The 19,950-nt window shown below is 44.8% G+C and overlaps 1 protein-coding gene across 3 annotated transcripts in view; it reads left to right on the plus strand.

The window, feature by feature from the left end:
• GAL3ST4 (galactose-3-O-sulfotransferase 4) overlaps nucleotides 1-19,950 on the plus strand; it is a 62,626-nt gene that overhangs the window by 10,849 nt on the left and 31,827 nt on the right. For all 3 annotated transcript variants that reach the window (XR_011030141.1, XM_068274061.1, XM_068274060.1), the window contains exon 2: nucleotides 16,331-16,441. Coding sequence is in view for 2 of the 3 variants with exons in the window: in XM_068274060.1 (XP_068130161.1) it covers nucleotides 16,331-16,441 (111 nt within the window). In the remaining variant the exon portion in view is untranslated. The remainder of the gene's footprint in view (nucleotides 1-16,330; nucleotides 16,442-19,950) is intronic.

A 19,950-nucleotide genomic window follows, 5' to 3' on the forward strand; every position in this document is an offset into this window, starting at 1 on the left:
TATCTATCTATCTATCTATCTATCTATCTATCTATCTATCTGACTATCTATCTATCTGACTGTCTGTATATTCTATCTATCTATCTATCTATCTATCTATCTATCTATCTATCTATCTATCTATCTATCTATCTATCTATCTATCTATCTATCTATCTATCTATCTATCTATCTATCTATCTATCTATCTATCTATCTATCTATCTATCTATCTGACTATCTATCTGTCTGTATATCCTATCTATCTATCTATCTATCTATCTATCTATCTATCTATCTATCTATCTATCTATCTATCTATCTATCCATCTATCTATCTATATGTCTATATTTTTATCTATCAAGAGACAGTTTTAGAGGGAAGCCAATTAACTTTATCTGTATGTTTTTGGGATGTGGGAGGAAGGCAGAGCACCCAGAGGAAACCCACACAGACACGGGGAGAACATACAAACTCCTTCCATCATGCCTATCTCTCTCTTTCTCTCTCCCTGTCTCTCTCCTGTCTGGGTAGTATCTCTGCACTCCTCATCTCTGGCCGGGGTCTGATTGATGTGCTGGCTGTCATGTGTTGGGGAACAGATGAAAGATGAAGGGAGATCAGAGGGGGTGATCTGTGTATAATCAGCACTTGTGGGAACTTGTTTACCTCAGAAGCTCCTGGTCTTCTATCTCTATATCTGTTTCCAGCCTCCCGGATCTCAGGGATGGGCCCTAAATGCCAGCAATAACTAAAGCTAAAATCCATCATATAATTACTTTTAGTTAGCCAATAAATGGTATCATCCTGATTTAAAACTTCTTGATCATACAATTAGTTTTACTTGAAATCTACCCCTAATCTTCTATCTTCTATCTTCTCCTCTACAGAAAGTCCTCGGTTACCGATCAAGGAGACTGTAGGTTCGTTCTTAAACCTCAATCTGTCCATAAGTTGAAAACACTGTGCTATGTCTGTCCCCTGTACCTCCTCTATTCTCCCCTGTGCCTCAAGTGTACCCCTCTGCGTCCCCTCTGCTCCCCTGTCCCCTCAGTGTCCCCCTCTATGTCACCTCTAGACCCCGGTTTTGCAGCCACACAGTTGGTCATCTGTATGCCCTTGGTGCATTCATCAATGACTGAAGCTTGTCCTGTAATAAGCATCCCTAGCCAGAGCAATCACTTGTGATACTGCAGGATTGTCAGCATCACATGATGCAGAATAACCAATGATCATCAATTAAAATATCGCCCATCTAAGTCTCTGGAATGTTTTACAAACAAGTTAATAAGAGTATTAAGTAATAATAATAAAACACATGGGCCCATATGCAATTCACTTTTTCTCCCAAGTTCTCCCTTAGGCGATGTTTCCCACATTATAAATACAATGCCTTGTACAGGCTACACGGGTTCAGGTGACATGTGACATGATGAGATAGACATGTGTATGTAAAGTGCCAGGTACACAAATAACTATGATGTGTTCCTTTTTTCTTTCTCTGCCTGAAAGAGTTAAGAATCATGTATGCCAGTGACAGTTTCTCTTCGGGCCGGGACTGGGTTGGACTATAGCGTAACCCTCACTGATAAGAAATTACAGCCATAAAACACTTTCCTGGCAGAAAATGGCTTTTGAGAGCAGGAAAAAGATAAAGAGGTTCAATAGTTCATAGATTTGAGCTCTGGCATGCTTCAATGACTGTATCATTGAGCAGAGACAATGAAACAGTAAAAAAGTAGCTATAAACTAAAACTGTCAATATCTAAAAAAAAAGGTTCATTTTTAGGAGTAGGTGATAAGATACAATTGTTTATCTCAGCAGTTTATTTTCACCTCGTGTTTCCTTCAGGCCCCCAGCAAGCAAGAGAATACAATTTTGCCAGTGGGATTGCATATACTTTTTGGTACTTTGGTGCTGAAAAATTATTTTAAACAAAACAGAATATGCGCAAAATCTATTTTGTAGCAATTTCGCTACCCGAGCAAAAAAAAAAAAAAAAAAAAAAAAAATTATAATAATAATAATAATAATAATAATAATATATATATATATATATATATATATAGAGAGAGAGAGAGAGAGAGAGAGAGAGAGAGAGAGAGAGAGAGAGAGAGAGAGAGAGAGAGAGAGAGAGAGAGAGAGAGAGAGAGAGAGATGAGAGAGAGAGAGAGAGAGATCGCTCTGCAAATGCAAGCACTAAAAAAAAAATCACTTTGAAAAACGCCGGAAATTGCGCTAAAATGGCTGTACAAAGGCTTGCAAGAACGCTAAGTGATTGCAATTTGTGTTCTATAGTGGGCACCCAGTCTTAGCAAGCAGCAAGGCTAAAATGGCCAGCGGCTCTGGCTTTATATATAGGAGTAAAGGGTCCTCTTTTCTGGATAAAGGTAGCTTTGGTGTTAGCTGGACTCTTGAGATGTCTACTTGTTATAAAAGGTGTGAATATGGGTGAATACAGGTGTGGAGCAGACACCTCGCACACTGTATTTAGGTAGCAGTCTCTTTTTATGTGAATCACAAAGTTGGCAGAAATCAAGAACTAATACTTATAGGACAGGCTCCAACTGGTACAGGGAGGCAACAGGCAAACAGTTTTTTTGTAGAGCACAGGTGTTGCCAGTTTTGGGTCTTATGCAAATATATCTGAACTGTGCAGCTGTCTAAGGGCCAGTGCACGCCAAAAAGCCCTACCGTAATTGCAAACGCTCAGCGCTTTTTGAAGTGATTTTCCTAGGCGATTCTAGGCATGTACCTAGCGGTTTTCTAAGCATGCCTAGCGATTTTTGGAGCGTTTCGGTGTAGCGTTTTTTATTTTTTGCTGTTGTTTTAGAACTGTAACTGAACAGCTTCTGTAACAAAAACGATTGGAAAATTGCTCTGATCGAGCGCTTTTCAGAGTGATTTTTCACTATCCTATACTTAGCTTTGAGGCTGAATCACCTCAGAAATCAGCAGAAATGCTGCAGGACCCGAGTTTCGTTTGGGGAAAAAGTTCATCACTGGTGTGATCCATCCCATTCACAAATACTGTACAAATACCGTACATTAGCCAAGCGCTTTTCGCTTTTAAGCGACGACGTTTTTAAAAGTGCTCTGACGCTCTCTAGATGTGCACCAGCTCTAACTCAGGTGCTCTTAGCAACGACCGTCCATATGTGAAATGAAGTCAACTTCAAGTATAAATCGACCCCTTAACTTTTGGTCCTTTAACTTTGGAAAATGCGTTCTCTTAAGTATAAGATGACCAATAATGTCTATTTTATTTTCCCTAAGAAGTATGCCATGTTCTCCTTACAAATATTGTTTCCTGTATGGCCATGCTAAGCTACAAATATTATACCACGTATTTCCACGTTTCACTGCCCTTACAATTATTGTCCCACAGCATGGCCACGACCCACCACAAGTATTGTTACAGTATTGTCAACTGCCCCCACAAGCATTGCTCCAGACTAGCAATTCCCACCCCAAAGTATTTTTCCCAATATGACCATGTCTCACCAAAAGTATTCTCCCAAACAATGTTATGGTCCCCCACAGATAGTGTCCCCAGCACAGTCATGGTCCTTGGCAAGTAGTGTCCCCAGCATGGCCATGGTCCCCCACAGATAGTGTCCCCAGCACAGGCATGGTCCTTGGCAAGTAGTGTCCCCAGCATGGCCATGGTCCCCCTGCAGATAGTGTCCCCAGCACAGTCATGGTCCTTGGCAAGTAGTGTCCCCAGCATAGTCACGGTCCTTGGCAAGTAGTGTCCCCAGCATGGCCATGGTCCCCCACAGATAGTGTCCCCAGCACAGTCATGGTCCTTGGCAAGTAGTGTCCCCAGCATGGTCACGTTCCTTGGCAAGTAGTGTCCCTAGCACAGTCATGGTCCTTGGCAAGTAGTGTCCCTAGCACAGTCATGGTCCTTGGCAAGTAGTGTTCCCAGCATGGTCACGGTCCTTGGCAAGTAGTGTCCCCAGCATGATCACGGTCCTTGGCAAGTAGTGTCCCCAGCATGGTCACGGTCCTTGGCAAGTAGTGTCCCCAGCATGGTCATGGTCCTTGGCAAGTAGTGTCCCCAGCATAGTCACGGTCCTTGGCAAGTAGTGTCCCCAGCATGGTCACGGTCCTTGGCAAGTAGTGTCCCCAGCATGGTCACGGTCCTTGGCAAGTAGTGTCCCCAGCATGGTCATGGTCCTTGGCAAGTAGTGTCCCCAGCATGGTCATGGTCCTTGGCAAATAGTGTCCCCAGCATGGTCACGGTCCCCACACAAGTAGTGTCCCCTGGTTGGTCATGGTCTGGTAACAGTTGGTAACACCTTAAGGGCCCATTCACACTTACAAATCGCCAAACGCTAGCAATTAGAGCGGGTGATTAATCACTGGACACTCCTGCGTTTTCAAAGCGATCGCAGTCAGCTCTTTAATAGCAGTCTATCGCGATCGCTCCAGAATCGCCTCAAAACTGCTGCAGGTAACACGTTTGCGTTTGGAGCTAATCGCAAAACGCCCGCGATCGGCGCCAATCGCGGCAGTGAGAACACTGCCATAGGGTAGAATAGCACTCTGGAAGGAGCATTCCACACAGCTAAACAGCCTAGGCTAAGCCTTAGTGGAAGGGTGGGGCTACATACCAACATACAGCAATCTAGAGATATAAGAAGTGTTTCTGATGCTGAAACCAGGAAAATTAACATAAACATGGGTATCCTGAATAATGTACTGCATTCTACTATATGTCACTACAGGGCCTCTTTAACATTTTCAGCAAGCTGCTATGCACTGCATTGACAACCAGCTCAGTGCTGAGTCAGTGGCGCCCTCTATATTGTCTTCAGTGGAGCCGTCATGCAGAGTCAGCACAGCTCATATAGCTATCATTATTGAAGCTTATAATTAGTGTTTTCTGTATATTTAAAATTTGCTCTGTAGTTAGTCTCTCTCATAGTCCGATTGTTTATTCTATAGGAGATGTCTATCGCATTATCATCATATATAACTGATCATTAAAGTCCTCTGCACCCAGCGTCGCCATCTCATCCCTTTAAAGTATACCTGAGATGTCCTTAAAGTGGACCTGAACTTTTGCACAGGACAGAAGAAAAAAACAGAAATGCACCCTGTATGTATTTAGAGAGTTTAGCCTGTGTAAAGGCTCATACACACGCTCAACAAAAGTCTTTTAAAGAGAACCCGAGGTGGGTTTCTGACATCAATATTAGGACACAGAGGCACATTTGGCATACAATGCCCAGCCTCTGTGTGCTCCCCCCCCCCCTGTGCTCTGCTGTCCCCCAATATAAAAACCGCCAGGCTAGCGACACGCAGCTGGCTGTTTACCTTTCTGCTGCCACTCAGCTCCGCTCCCCCACCTCCTCTATAGCGCGGCTCCTCGCCTGTGTCCCTTCCCTCCCCGCCTCTGTAAGCCGATTGGAGGAAGTGTATGGCAGCAGAAAGGTAAACAGCCGACTAGCGACAATCTATGTGTCGCTAGCCTGGCGGCTTTTATATTGAGGGACAGAAGAGCTCAGGGGGGCCTGGAGGCGCACTATAAGGACACAGGGGCTGGGCATTGTATGCAGAATGTGCCTCTGTGTCCTAATATTGATGTCAGAATCTCACCTCGGGTTCTCTTTAAATGCACGATTATCAAACAACTTGAAGAAGTTGGACAACTTTTGTCAAGTAAAAGATGTGCAAGCGACAAGACGTTATCACTGATAAGAGGCGACCAACGACTGATAAGACGCAGCTCAAGTCAATCCAACTGTTGGATTGACTTGAGCTGCATCTTATCAGTCGCCGGTCGCCTCTTATCAGTGATAACGCCTTGTCATCTGCATGTCTTTTACTTGACAAAAGTTGTCCAACTTCTTCAAGTTGTTCGATAATCCTCCATTTAAAAGACTTTTGTTGAGTGTGTGTATGAGCCTTTAACTCCCCCTCCTCTGTGACTAATCACAAGTGTAATTGGACTTCTCAGCTGTGTCAGCAGGCTGCCTAATTTGTAAACACAGGATGTTAACCCTATGTCTCCTTCCTTGAAAGCAGAAAGTAAACACACTGCAGATTTGTTGCAGGAGTTGCATCAGCTCTAACAAAGAAATGATTTTCTTTAAAGGTTATTATGCTGTTGCTTATCTTTTAGAGCAGCGTGGAAGTTCTGAGTTCAGGTCCGCTTTAAAGGGATGATTCGGCAACCCTGTCTGTGCCCAGTGCTGAAACTACAGAGACAACCCCCTCCCCCCCTAATCTGCAGGAAAGGTCAAGGTTTTTTGAGTGTTGTATACATACCGGGGGTTGCGCTATTTGCGCAATGCCTGTTACAGTAATTTTACCAGCCTTCAATGAATCAGGGTCCTTATTATATTGCTAATGACCGAAAGACAAACCTTACCCCAGGACAAGCATCGCTAATAACTACGTGGTTCAGATAAAATGGCCTCAATTCTGATAGCTACTTTAAATGAGGTAAATATTTTTTTTGTATGCGGTATTTTCCTTTTTTTTAGCAAGTCTGAAAGATTTTTCTGCATTTCCGAACATGAGGTAAAACATGCAGTAAATGCATAAAGCGCTGTAAAACGTGCGGTATTTCAGCGGTAAGCATGCAGCATATAAATAATAGTAGCTGAGAATAAAGCCAGCGCTCAACACATGGGCTGCAGTTGAATGACTTATCACCTCACGTGTACCACTTACACAGCTCAAATACACACTCAGCAATCAAACAGATGCAAAACATATGCATAACTAAATACTTACCATGCAAACAGGAAAGCACAATGGGTGCTGCTAGCCTGGTAGTTACAAAATTATGGAAACAAATACAGGTAAAAGGCTGCGCATCCCTGACCTAATACTACAATTGAATGGTTAATCGCTGTGGCGTACACCGCCCCTCCTGGACTAAAATGCACGGTTTATGGAGAAAGTTTAGCTTCAATTATAGTTTGCATGCAAAATACAATCTACTAGACATCTGCACCAACATTCAGGTAATTCTCCGAAGCAGATGTCCTACACCAGGGGTCTCAAACTCGCGGCCCGCGGGCCATTTGCGGCCCTCGATACAATATTTTGTGGCCGGCGCCGGCAAAAGCTTCCTTATAGTTCGCTTCAGTGCTCCCAAGTAATCCGCCGCATCCTCACCGCTAAACGAGGGCTGCAGAGCCCCCAAATCGCCCAGGGGGCAATCCGCCGGCATTTCCTGGAAAGGGGAAGAGCTTTCAGCTTCAGCTCTGCCCCTCCTGACGTCAATCGCGACGCATCGCCGCCTCTGCCCGCCCCTCTCACTCTTCCTTCACAGAGAGGGGCGGGGAGAGGCGGTAATGTGGCACGATTGACGTCAGGAGCGGCAGAGCTGAAGCTGAAAGCTCTGCCCCTTCCAGGAAATGCCGGCGGATTGCCCCCGGGCGATTTGGGGGCTCTACAGCCCTCGTTTTGCGGCGGCGACACAGCGGATTACTTGTAATGGGAGCACTGAAGTGAACTATAAGGTAAAATAGGCAAAATAATTGAAATAAAAATCAGTGCAAGGGACGGGGGGGGGGGGGGGGGGGGGGGTTAGGATTGGCGGGGCGGATAGCTGCTGATTGACTTTTTTTGTGAAATCCCTTATGCGGCCCACCCTCATCCTGACTTTGCCTCCTGCGGCCCCCAGGTAAATTGAGTTTGAGACCCCTGTCCTACACTGTCTGACCTAAGTTAGAAGCATATGTCCTTACCCTGGCAGCAGCTAAGCAGAAATGTGTAACTTACATTCAATATGGACAGCAGAGAATAAAGCCAGCGCTCACCACATGGGCTGCATTTAAATGACTTATCACCTCATGTGCACCACTTATACAGCTCAAATCCACACTCAGCAATCAAACAGATGCAAAAAATAATAAATAATAGTAGTCTTAAATTGTCTTCTATGAGTTACTTAGGATAGTCTTTGGAAGATTTTTTTTTTTTAATGAGGGGGAAGGTGTACTTGATTATGTAGAAAGCTATGTAAAGTGTTTTTATACGCATTCCTTATAAAACAAATATCCAGTAAATATTTGGAGCTTTATTTCTAATATTCGTTTCTATTACACAACCTGAATATGAATTCGACTAAAACGGCAATAGGAACTCCACTAAAAACTGCAAAATGAATACAAATTAACTTGTCCACCAGGTACAGGCAGGTCTTAAACTGATTGGTAAATGATGTGCCAACATGCCTCCTAACTTCCATGAGAATAGAGATTTTCGGTAAAATGAATGCAAATTACCTCACAAATTACTCCATTCTGGTAGGGTTATCAAACAAATTACCTCATGTGAGGTAATTTACCTCATGAGGTAAGGACATTTAGCAATTCTGGTAGGTTTTAGTCATGTTTTACCTCATGAGGTAAATTATGAGGAACTCTATTCTCATGGAAGTTAGGGGGCATGTTAGCACATCATTTACCGATCAGTTTTAGACCTGCCTGTACCTGGTGGTAAAGTCAATTTGTATGCATTTTTCAGTTTTTGATGGAGTTCCTATCTCTGTTTTAGTGTTGTTCCTAATCAGTTTGTGTTATAGAAAAGAATAGTAGAAATAAAACTCCAGCTATTTACTGGAATTTTTTTTTAGAAGGGATGCCTATAAATATACTTTTCATAAGTTGGTACATAATCAAATACACCTTCCCCACTTCAAAAAAAAAAATCTTCCAAAGACTATCCTAACTTATGGAAGACAATTAAAGAGACACTGAAGCGAAAAAAAAATTATGATATTATGATTTGTATGTATAGTACAGCTAAGAAATAAAACATTAAGATCAGATACATCAGTGTAATTGTTTCCAGTACAGGAAGAGTTGAGAAACTCCAGTTGTTATCTCTATACAAAAAAGCCATTAAGCTCTACGACTTTCAAAGTCGTGGAGAGGGCTGTTATCTGACTTTTATTATCTCAAGTGTTATTGAACTATTTACTGTTTCTCTGCTAGAGGAGAGGTCATTAGTTCACAGACTGCTCTGGAAGAATCATTTTGAATGCTGAGTGTTGTGTAATCTGCACATATTAGAATGATGCAATGTTAGAAAAAACACTATATACCTGAAGATAAAAATATGAGAATATTTTCTTTGCTACTAATCTTTTAGTAATTATTCACAGTACACAACCAATTCATTATATCATATATTTTTTTTTTCGCTTCAGCGTCTCTTTAAAGACTACTATTATTTCTTTACTGCATGCTTACCGCTAAAATACCTCATGTTAAATTACCACACGTTATGTATTTACGGTACCTCATGTTCGGAAATGCAGAAACATCTTTCAGAATTGCTAAAAAAAAGGAAAATACCTCATGAAGTATTTTACCTACAAAACAATATTTTCCTCACATAGCTACCAGAATTGAGGCCAAATTGCGGTAATTCCTGACTAAAATTTACCGCATGAGGTAAAACATGACTAAAACCTACCAGAATTGTTAAATGTCATTACCTCATGAGGTAAATTACCGTACATGAGGTAATTTGTTTGAAAACCCTACCAGAATTGAGGCCAATAACTGTATGTGCAAGAGAGGCCATTGTGAAAATGGCTTTAGATACATTTGTGGTGTAACAATCCCTCAAGTGTCCTCATAGAAGATGAGATCTCTATTAGAGAAGGCCGCTGTGCTGAGAAGGAGCACTTGATGGGGTCGAGGGGCACGGTGAGAGCTTCTTGTTGGCTGACATCTGTGAAGTAGGAAAGGGGGAGGTTAACGGGTCTTAATAAAAATCTGTCGCAACACAACCCTGCCGCACGCTGCCTGTCGTTTCGCAGTTAAACTCGTCAATGAGTAACTTTCTCCATCCTTAGTCACCTCGTTAAGGAGAGCAACATCCAGTCCCTCCCTTAACTGCTTCCCTCCCACGTGAGGATGACCCCCTCACTCCTCATATCTTTCCTCATAGCAGGTCCTCTTAAAGAGGAACTATTACTGAATATAAAGTCATGAATAAAATTGCTTAATCTTTACAATATTACTTTATGCATGATTTAGTCATGTTTGCCAATTGTAAAAACTTTACTTCCCGGATTTACATTCTGAAATTCATCACAGGTGGTGACATCTTTACTGCTGGCAGGCAGGTGTATCACTCTGGGATGTTTGTTTAATGCTGTAATGCCTCCCCCATCTATTGTACAGCGCTGCATTGTATGTTACCGTTTTATAAGGAAAGTTTAAATAATAATGGTATTTTTCAAAGTCGACCGTAATAACATCTGGTCTTGCAAGATGCTCTGGGAGAAGAATTCTGCATAATAAACAGCCAGTGCTGAGATGTATGGTGGAGCTACTGTACATAGCAATACAACAATGTACAAATAAGCCAGATACTTACCTCTCCTTAGGTAAGTATCTGGCTTATTTTTTTTCTTGTAACGATTCCCATTTAAAGAAAACCTGTAACGACAAAAAGTTCCCCTGGGGGGTACTCACCTCAGGTGGGGGAAGCCTCCGGATCCTATTGAGGCTTCTCCCGTCCTCCTGTGTCCCACGGCGGTCTCACTCTGGCCCTCCGAACAGCGGGGATGTAAATATTTACCTTCCCGGCTCCAGCGCAGGCGCAGTATCCGCTCTCCGCTCAGAGATAGGCGGAAATAGCCGATTGCTGTCGGGGCACTCTACTGCGCAGGCGCAAGTCTCCTGTTCCTGCGTAGTAGAGCAGACCCGACAGAGATCAGCTATTTCTGCCTATCTCTATGCTGAGAGCCACAACAGCGCCACCCGCTGGAGCCAGGCAAGGTAAATATAGCAAGCCTTGTCAGGCTTGTCGAGTGTGGATTGCAGGAGACTTCGGGGGAGCCAGAGCTGGATTGCCTGCAGCTACTGGGATAGGGAGGCCTCATTGAGACCCTGAGGCTTCCCCCTCCCGAGGAGAGTACCCCACAGGAAAACTTTTTTTTGTTACAGGTTCTCTGTAAGTCAGTATCCAACTCCTCGTGCAGAGATTTACAGTAGATGAACGATACTAATGCTGCGTACACACTGGCGACTACGGACGTTTGAAACCACTCATTAACGATCGTTCGGCCGACAATCGGGGGAAAAAGTTTTGCCAATGATCATTAACACGAACAACAAAAGAACGACATCGGGAAGATGGAAATATCCAACCTAACGGATCGTAGCTACCGACAATCGTTACAAAACTATAGTGTGTACAGACATCGGCAGAGAACGATCGTTACAAGGTCCAATGCGCCTGCGTTGAATTCTGCCCAGCTACAGTACTTCCTTTGTAGTGCGGAGGTAAAGATTGTTACATTGCTCATTTCAATTCAACTTTGTTTTCAAGTTAACAGTCATATATTTGTATGTATTGTAACTCCATGTCAGTGGTTTTTTTTAATTTTATATAAATATGTACGCAACATTTCCTTCTGATCGTTCTTTTCTGCGAGAACGATCGTTAAAATGTGTATGATGATCGCTGCATCCTATCGTTGCCGTATCGTTCGTCTTTCAATTATCGTTCCTTGCAAACGATCGTTATCGCAAGTGTGTACGTAGCATAAGCCTACCAGCAGCTCACCGCACCCCCGATGCGGCTCGACTATCATTTTACAGGCAAATCGCTTTCAGCCCAGTTTCCTTTAAATACCTCTCTGTTCTGTTTCCAAATACTTTCCCTGAATGAGCTCCTGCAGCCGGTGACGTGAGCCTCCACCCCTCCTAATTAAGTCATCCTGGCAGGGGAAGTGAAATGTCTTAGCCTGCAGCTGACTAGTCCCAGCAGGCACCATGCAGAGCAGATCCAGCGCAGGGCGAGGGATGGGGGGATGGAGGGAACAGACAGACAGAGCAGTGAGAGGAGGAAGGAAGGGTGACAGCGCTGGACACCAGGGTGACGAAGGATTTATAAAGGTGAATAAGAGACGGCACAGGCCTGAGGCCTAAACTACATGACAGAAAGGCCAGACTTCTCCCAACTGTCACGTCACTTATCCAGGAGAACCACCAGCATGAAATAACTTACTATTAACCCCAGAGGCCCCAGACCTCTGGTTTGCATTCCATAATACTTTTTGGGGGTTTTGGAGCCTGCTTACGGCAATGTCACTTATAGGCAGCTTTGCAAAGCCACTAAAACTGAGTGAACATTGCCAACATTTGTTTGGATCCACCCTATTGTGAGCACCACAGCAATAAACACATGTATACTTTTTCCATGCTTAGGCCAATGTTCTTGCGGCTTTCCTTCAGGGTGTTGTATCCCCTCCTATTCTGTGTGTAGCCCCCTCCTCCATGTGTAACATCCGTGTGCAGCAGCCCCTCCTCCATGTGTAACATCCATGTCCAGCAGCCCCTGCTCCCATTCATGTGCAGCAGCCCCTCCTCCCATCCATGTGCAGCAGCCCCTCCTCCATGTGTAACATCCATGTGCAGCAGCCCCTCCTCCATGTGTAACATCCATGTGCAGCAGCCCCTCCTCCCATCCATGTGCAGCAGCCCCTCCTCCATGTGTAACATCCATGTGCAGCAGCCCCTCCTCCATGTGTAACGTCCATGTGCAGCAGCCCCTCCTCCATGTGTAACATCCATGTGCAGCAGCCCCTCCTCCATGTGTAACATCCATGTGCCGCAGCCCCTCCTCCCATCCATGTGCAGCAGCCCCTCCTCCATGTGTAACATCCATGTGCAGCAGCCCCTCCTCCATGTGTAACATCCATGTGCAGCAGCCCCTCCTCCATGTGTAGCATCCATGTGCAGCAGCCCCTCCTCCATGTGTAACATCCATGTGCAGCAGCCCCTCCTCCATGTGTAACATCCATGTGCAGCAGCCCCTCCTCCCATCCATGTGCCGCAGCCCCTCCTCCATGTGTAACATCCATGTGCAGCAGCCCCTCCTCCATGTGTAACATCCATGTGCAGCAGCCCCTCCTCCATGTGTAACATCCATGTGCAGCAGCCCCTCCTCCATGTGTAACATCCATGTGCAGCAGCCCCTCCTCCATGTGTAACATCCATGTGCAGCAGCCCCTCCTCCCATCCATGTGCCGCAGCCCCTCCTCCATGTGTAACATCCATGTGCAGCAGCCCCTCCTCCATGTGTAACATCCATGTGCAGCAGCCCCTCCTCCATGTGTAACATCCATGTGCAGCAGCCCCTCCTCCATGTGTAACATCCGTGTGCAGCAGCCCCTCCTCCATGTGTAACATCCATGTGCAGCAGCCCCTCCTCCATGTGTAACATCCATGTGCAGCAGCCCCTCCTCTATGTGTAACATCCATGTGCAGCAGCCCCTCCTCCATGTGTAACATCCATGTGCAGCAGCCCCTCCTCCATGTGTAACATCCATGTGCAGCAGCCCCTCCTCCATGTGTAACATCCATGTGCAGCAGCCCCTCCTCCATGTGTAACATCCACGTGCAGCAGCCCCTCCTCCATGTGTAACATCCGTGTGCAGCAGCCCCTCCTCCATGTGTAACATCCATGTGCAGCAGCCCCTCCTCCATGTGTAACATCCATGTGCAGCAGCCCCTCCTCCCATCCATGTGCAGCAGCCCCTCCTCCATGTGTAACATCCATGTGCAGCAGCCCCTCCTCCATGTGTAACATCTATGTGCAGCAGCCCCTCCTCCCATCCATGTGCAGCAGCCCCACCTCCATGTGCTCCTCATTTGCAGCCTTCCTTTTCCATTTGCAGTGTGTAGCTACCGCTATTCCATCGGATCAGTGAATAATGGCGCACAGCGCCTATGCATAAAGATGGCGCCGCAATAAATAGATACGCTTATCGCTATTTATCGTTAGTACTGCATAATAATGGCGCACAGGGAAAAAAGAAGAAAAACGGCACACACTAACGTTATTTATCAATAGTGCCGTTCATTTGCCAAACAGCAGACGTTATTGCCCACAGTAACGTTTTTTATCAATAGCGCCCTGCATAAGCCAAACGCAGACGTTATTTATCTGAAAAACGGGGAATGGATTTAATGTAACACTGTCAAGGTTAGGGTTAGGTACCATTGGGGGGTGGTAAGGGTTAGGCACCACTGGGGGGGTGGTTAGGGTTAGGCACCACCAGGGGGGTGGTTAGGGTTATGCACCACCAGGGGGGTGGTTAGGGTTAGGCACCACCAGGGGGGTCTTAGGGTTAGGCACCAACCGGGGGGGGGGGGGGTTAGGGTTAGGCACCACCAGGGGGGGTTTAGGGGTTAGGGATAGGTACAGAGAGGGTTCTGTGTGTTAACGCTAAATAACGATAAGGCTTTAACGCTAAATAACAATAAGGCTTTAATGTTAAATAACAATAAGGCTTTAACGTTAAATAGCGATAAGCGGCAAACGAATTAGCAGCAACCCCGTGCGCCATTATTCTCAGGCGCCATTTTCAGATGGATCCCTATTCCATGTCTAGCTGTCCTAGGTATGTGTCTATGTGACATTTCCAGGAAGCCAGCCCTTCCAAGTAAGCAACCCCCCCTTTCCTTTTTATAAGTATCCTTATTTTCTAAGCCCAGCTTCACAACATAATGTTGTCAGCCTTCCGCTCCATAACACTATGAATTCTCTCTACACCCCTGACCTCTTCTGAAAATCTCACTAAGTATTACTCAACCTCTTACCATGTGCCCCACAACTGGTCATTAAGTTCCACCCAACAGCTCACCAAGTGCCAATCATCCATCATCAAATGCCACCCAACAGCTCACCAAGTGCCCCCCAACCTCTCACCAAGTGCCCCCCAACCTCTCACCAAGTGCCACCCAACTGCTCACCAAGTGCCACCCAACCTCTCATCTAGTACCACCCAACAGCTCACCAAATGCCACCCAACAGCTCACCAAGTGCCACCCAACTGCTCACCAAGTGCCACCCACCCTCTCACCAAGTATCACCCAACTGCTCACCAAGTGCCACCCACCCTCTCAACAAGTGCCACCCAACCTCTCATCTAGTGCCACCCAACTTCTCACTATATTCCCCCAAACCTCTCACCATGTTCCACTCTCCTGCTCACCAAGTACCCCACAACTACTAATCAAGTGCCCCCCAACCTCTTACAAAGTGCCATCCAACCACTCACCAAGTGCCACATAACCTCTTACTAAGTGCCTCCCAACCACTCACCAAGTTCCCTCTAACCTCTCACCATGTGCCACTAAACGTCTCACCAAGTGCCACTCACCCGCTCACCAAGTACCCCACAACTGCTCACGAAGTGCTACCCAACCTCTTACCATATGCTCCCAACCACTGAGCAAGTGCCACCCAACCGTGGAAGAAAGATGTCCTGAGACCAGGGATGAGCAGAAACTACGCCAGTGCAAATTTACGCATCGAAAGTTCGCATCTACGCATCGTAGTTTGTCTGTGAAGTTTCAAAACTACGCTTACGAATTTACGCCTAGCGAAGTACTGCTACACGTAGCTTACGCCCACTATGCGTAGCTAACATGTGTATTGCGTAGTGAACTACGAATGCGTTACTCGCGTCTAATTTTCCCCGTGCGATTGTATGCTTACAAATTTACGCATTGGAAAGGGGAATGTACGCATAGAAGAGTTCCTGATATAAGCATTTACAAAGGAATTAATGTGTAAAATGTTCTGCATACGGGCATAACCAACCGCATACACTACGCATCGCACTACGCGTAATTGCGTATTTTACTGCGTAGTCTACAAAATGCATTCGAAGCGAATATTTGATTTCGAAGCCGTAGTTTGGCGAAGCGTAATTGCGTAAAACTACGCGTAGTTCCAGCGTAGCGAAGTTGGCTGACTACGACCATCCCTGCCTGAGACAAATAATACCATCCACACTTCAGGGGTGACCTGGTGGGTGGCTAATGTGGCTGCTCTATTCTATCTTGACACTTTCTGGCAGTGGATAGGGCCACGGTCACCATACAGTCTCTAAGTACAACGACGCCTAGGCTGCAGTTGGGCTTAGAATACGGTTTACTCTTACTATGTTTAAAAATTAAGATAGATCACCTGATTCACAGCCTCTTATTTGTGAATAAAGAGTTATGTGGCCACAAGTCCCACAAACCACAACTCATTGGTCTCTTCTGAGATCTCCTGGCAAGAAGCCTTCCTTGGCACTAAAGCCAGCCACTTATCACTCGGCAAGAAAGTAAATCGTGACACTCGTGTTTATCTGAGAGTTTATTGCCAGATAAGCTGCTCAACAAAATACTCAACTGATGACAGAGCTGAACGATTGCGTTATGTCAGCTGCCTTCAGGGTACTGCTCTGCGGTTACACATCTGCAGCAGCCTCCAGTCACCGCAGCAGCCTGTCATGAGGGTCCTGTAATGGTATGTGGTATGCTGTGATCGGAGATCTCACACACGCTTATTGTCTTCTGCAGGAGAATGAGGCTGGCTCATGTCTGCAGGATACAAGTCATGGGATTTGGCCTGGTTCTTCTAATGGCCATCGCGCTCACCATACAGCTGCTGGGCATCCACTTCCCCAAACGGTGAGTACATTATAACTGCTTTCCCATTTAGCCTTCTCTGTGCCGTCTCTCATTGCTCATTGCTTTGCCTTTCAGCTCTTCAAAAGGTTATTCCAGTTTTGGTGTAACTTGAACTTCAGGAAGCAGGAAATTTGGGCGCATGAGGCAGGTGGACAAAAAGGGCGCCGCCATTCACTCCCATAATAAATATCGTTTAATGGGCACCCAACAGGAAAAAAGGGCGCCGGAGAAAAATAACGTTTTAAAAGCGGCGCCCGGAGATTTTTAATGTTTTATAACTGCTTCTCATGATTACACATTATTTAAAGAGACACTCAAGCGAAAAAAAAAATATGATATAATGAATTGGTTGTGTACTATGAATAATTACTAGAAGATTAGCAGCAAAGAAAATATTCTCATATTTTTATTTTCAGGTATATAGTGTTTTTTCTAACATTGCATCACTCTATAATATGTCCAGATTACACAACACTCAGCATTCAAAATGATTCTTTCAGAGCAGTCTGTGAAGTAATAAACTCTCCTCTGCTAGAGGAAAAGTAAACAGTTCAATTACAGTTGAGATAATAAAAGTCAGATAACAGCCCTCTCCAGGACCAAGTTGGTCAGAGAGCTTAATAGCTTTTTTGCATAGAGATAACAACTGGAGTTTCTCAACTCTTCCTGCACTGGAAACAATTAAGGCCCATACACACGTCGGATTTTTCTGAACGACCCGTCGTTTGAACGTTCCGTCGTTCAGTCGTTCGCACGCCAAATCCGACGTGTGTACAGACTATCGTTCGGGTGATAAGACTGGTTTCCAAACCAGTCTTTATCACGCGAACGATAGTCCGTACACACGTCTGATTCCACGTGCGAACGACTGAACGACGGGACGTTCAAACGACCCGTCGTTCAGAAAAATCCGACGTGTGTATGGGCCTTTAGACTGATGCATCTGATCTTAATGTTTTTTTTCTTAGCTGTACTACACATACAAATCATAATATCATCATTTTTTTTTCGCTTCAGTGTCTCTTTAATGATTTATAATTTTTTACACATTATTTTTAAACAAAAAACAGTACAATATTTTTTAAAACATTATTTTTAAACGAAAAATTGTAAACATTTTTTTTAAAAAACATTATTTTTAAACGGAAAAACCGCACAATATTTTTTAAAACGTTATTAATGCTTATCACAGGGGGTCTTAGGTTTAGGCACCACCAGGAGGGTCTTAGGTTTAGGCACCACCAGGGGGGGTCTTAGGTTTAGGCACCAACAGGGGGGTCTTAGGTTTAGGCACCACCAGGGGGGTCTTAGGTTTAGGCACCACCAGGGGGGTCTTAGGTTTAGGCACCACCAGGGGGGTCTTAGGGTTAGGCACCTCTAGGGGGGTGGTTAGGTTTAGGCACCACCAGGGGGGTCTAGGGGTTAGGGATAGGCACAGAGAGGGTTCTGTGTGAGAGTAGGGTTAGATATAGCTTTAGTAACATTCTTATTAATGTTTTCTAAAACGTTATTATAAATTTCACTTTTTAAACAGGGAAGATTAACGTTTTTACAATTGCCGATTTCATACACATTATTTAATGATTTATAACTTTATAAAACATTATTTTTAAACGAAATATAGCACAATTTTTTTTAAACGTTATTCATGCTTATCGTTTAAAACCCTGCGCCCTTTTTTCCCGGCGCCCTTTTTTAACGTACGCAAACTTCAAGCGTACCTGAACTGACATGTGACATGTGTCCTGACAAAAGGCCATTTAAGCGGATCCACAAAAAACTAAAAACAACTTTGTATTTATAATGCTGCTGGTGCAATATAGTCAAAGTACTAACTAGCTAAACCTCATATACTGAAGACAATTTCTGATAAGTGGGTTTCTGTATCAAATTCAGCCTAACACGGTAGCACCATCTTAAAGTGTACCTGAGATCAGTATGAAGCAAGATTAATACTTACCCGGGGCTTCCTCAAGCCCCATGAGCTTGTCTGAGTCCCTCGCTGTCCTCCCGCGTGCCTCTGTTCAGCTGTAATCACCCCCGGTAACTGGCTCAGTCACGTCAGTTGGCTCTTCCGCGCATCCGAGGCCCCTCCGCACATGTGCAGAAGAGCCAATTGGCATGACTGACCCAGTTACCGGGACAGATACCAGGAGAACGGAGGCACTCAGGAGGACGACGAGGGACGTGTCTGTGCTCATGGGGCTGGGGGAAGCCCCGGGAAAGTATAAAATCTTGCTTCCTACTGATCTCATGTTTCCTTTAAAAGCGCAAATGCCACTTCAAAAATGCAAACGCAAAACACAATCACAGCCTAAGGCAGGGGCCACAATACCAAAAAAATGTAGAATTGCGTAAAATGTCCATAATGCTTTTCTATAAACAGCAGGGAAGTGGAGGTAATATGCATTTTCCAGAAGCGTGATAGAAAATTCTAGCACTCCTGATTTCTTTCGCACAACTCATGCAATTCCCTTTAACTGACAATCAGCTTCTTTCACCTGGTTGTCGGCCAAGACCGCAGATTCATTTGTGCAAAACCGCTGCCATTTTTTCATCATTAACACACTGATACCCTCATTGCATGTAAGATTCCCATTAGCGGCGACACTGTATTGTATGGCAACAGCAGGGCCGGCGCTACCATAGAGGTAGAGGAGGCAGCTGCCCCAGGGCCCCAGAGCTTGTAGGGGCCCCCAGTGGCTACAAGAGGAAAACATTTTTTTCAAATCGGCCTTATAGTTTTTGAGAAAATCGATTTTAAAGTTTAAAAGGAAAAAAAATACACATTTAAAAACCTGCCGAATTTAATGGTTGGTAGCAAATCCACCTTAAATGCTAGAAACCCTAAATTTGCAGGATATGTTAAGGAGATCATTAGGAATAAGAGGAAAAAACAATTTTTCAAAAAGACCTTTTAGTTTTTGAGAACATCGATTTTAAAGTTTCGAAGGAAAAAAGTATACTTTTAAATGCGGTAAATGTCACTTTTAGTAGCAAACCTAACGGTAGTGTAATTTTACATGCATCAAATGAAAGCGCAATAAATTTCCTGACAGGGTTTACAGGGGGTCCATACGCAGCCGCAGCGCTTTGGCCAGGGATCGCTATACAGCCGCAATATGGCTGTATGAAGATCCCTGGCATGTTTTCCTATTTTTCCATTTTTTTTTTATGTTTAGAGTGTGGGAATTTAAAAAAAAAAAAAAAAAATTATGTGGGGCCCCCCCTCCTGAAACTTTTTAACCCCTTGTCCCCCATGCAGGCTGGGATAGCCAGAATGTGGAGCTCCGACCGATTGGGACTTCACACCCTGACCATACCAGCTGCAACAAAGGTCCCCTAATGCCGATTTTTGTTCCGGGGTATATGTTGGGGGGGGGGGGGTTAGGTTTATTTTGCCCTGAGGCCCCATTGTTGCTTAAACCGGCCCTGGGCAACAGAGGTGGTGGTGGGCCCAACTAGTCCTAAATAACTGCATTCCCCTTCTGATGACACGATAATGCAGA

The sequence above is a fragment of the Hyperolius riggenbachi genome, chromosome 3 (genome assembly GCF_040937935.1).
Source record: "Hyperolius riggenbachi isolate aHypRig1 chromosome 3, aHypRig1.pri, whole genome shotgun sequence".
Classification (NCBI taxonomy): Eukaryota; Metazoa; Chordata; class Amphibia; order Anura; family Hyperoliidae; genus Hyperolius; species Hyperolius riggenbachi.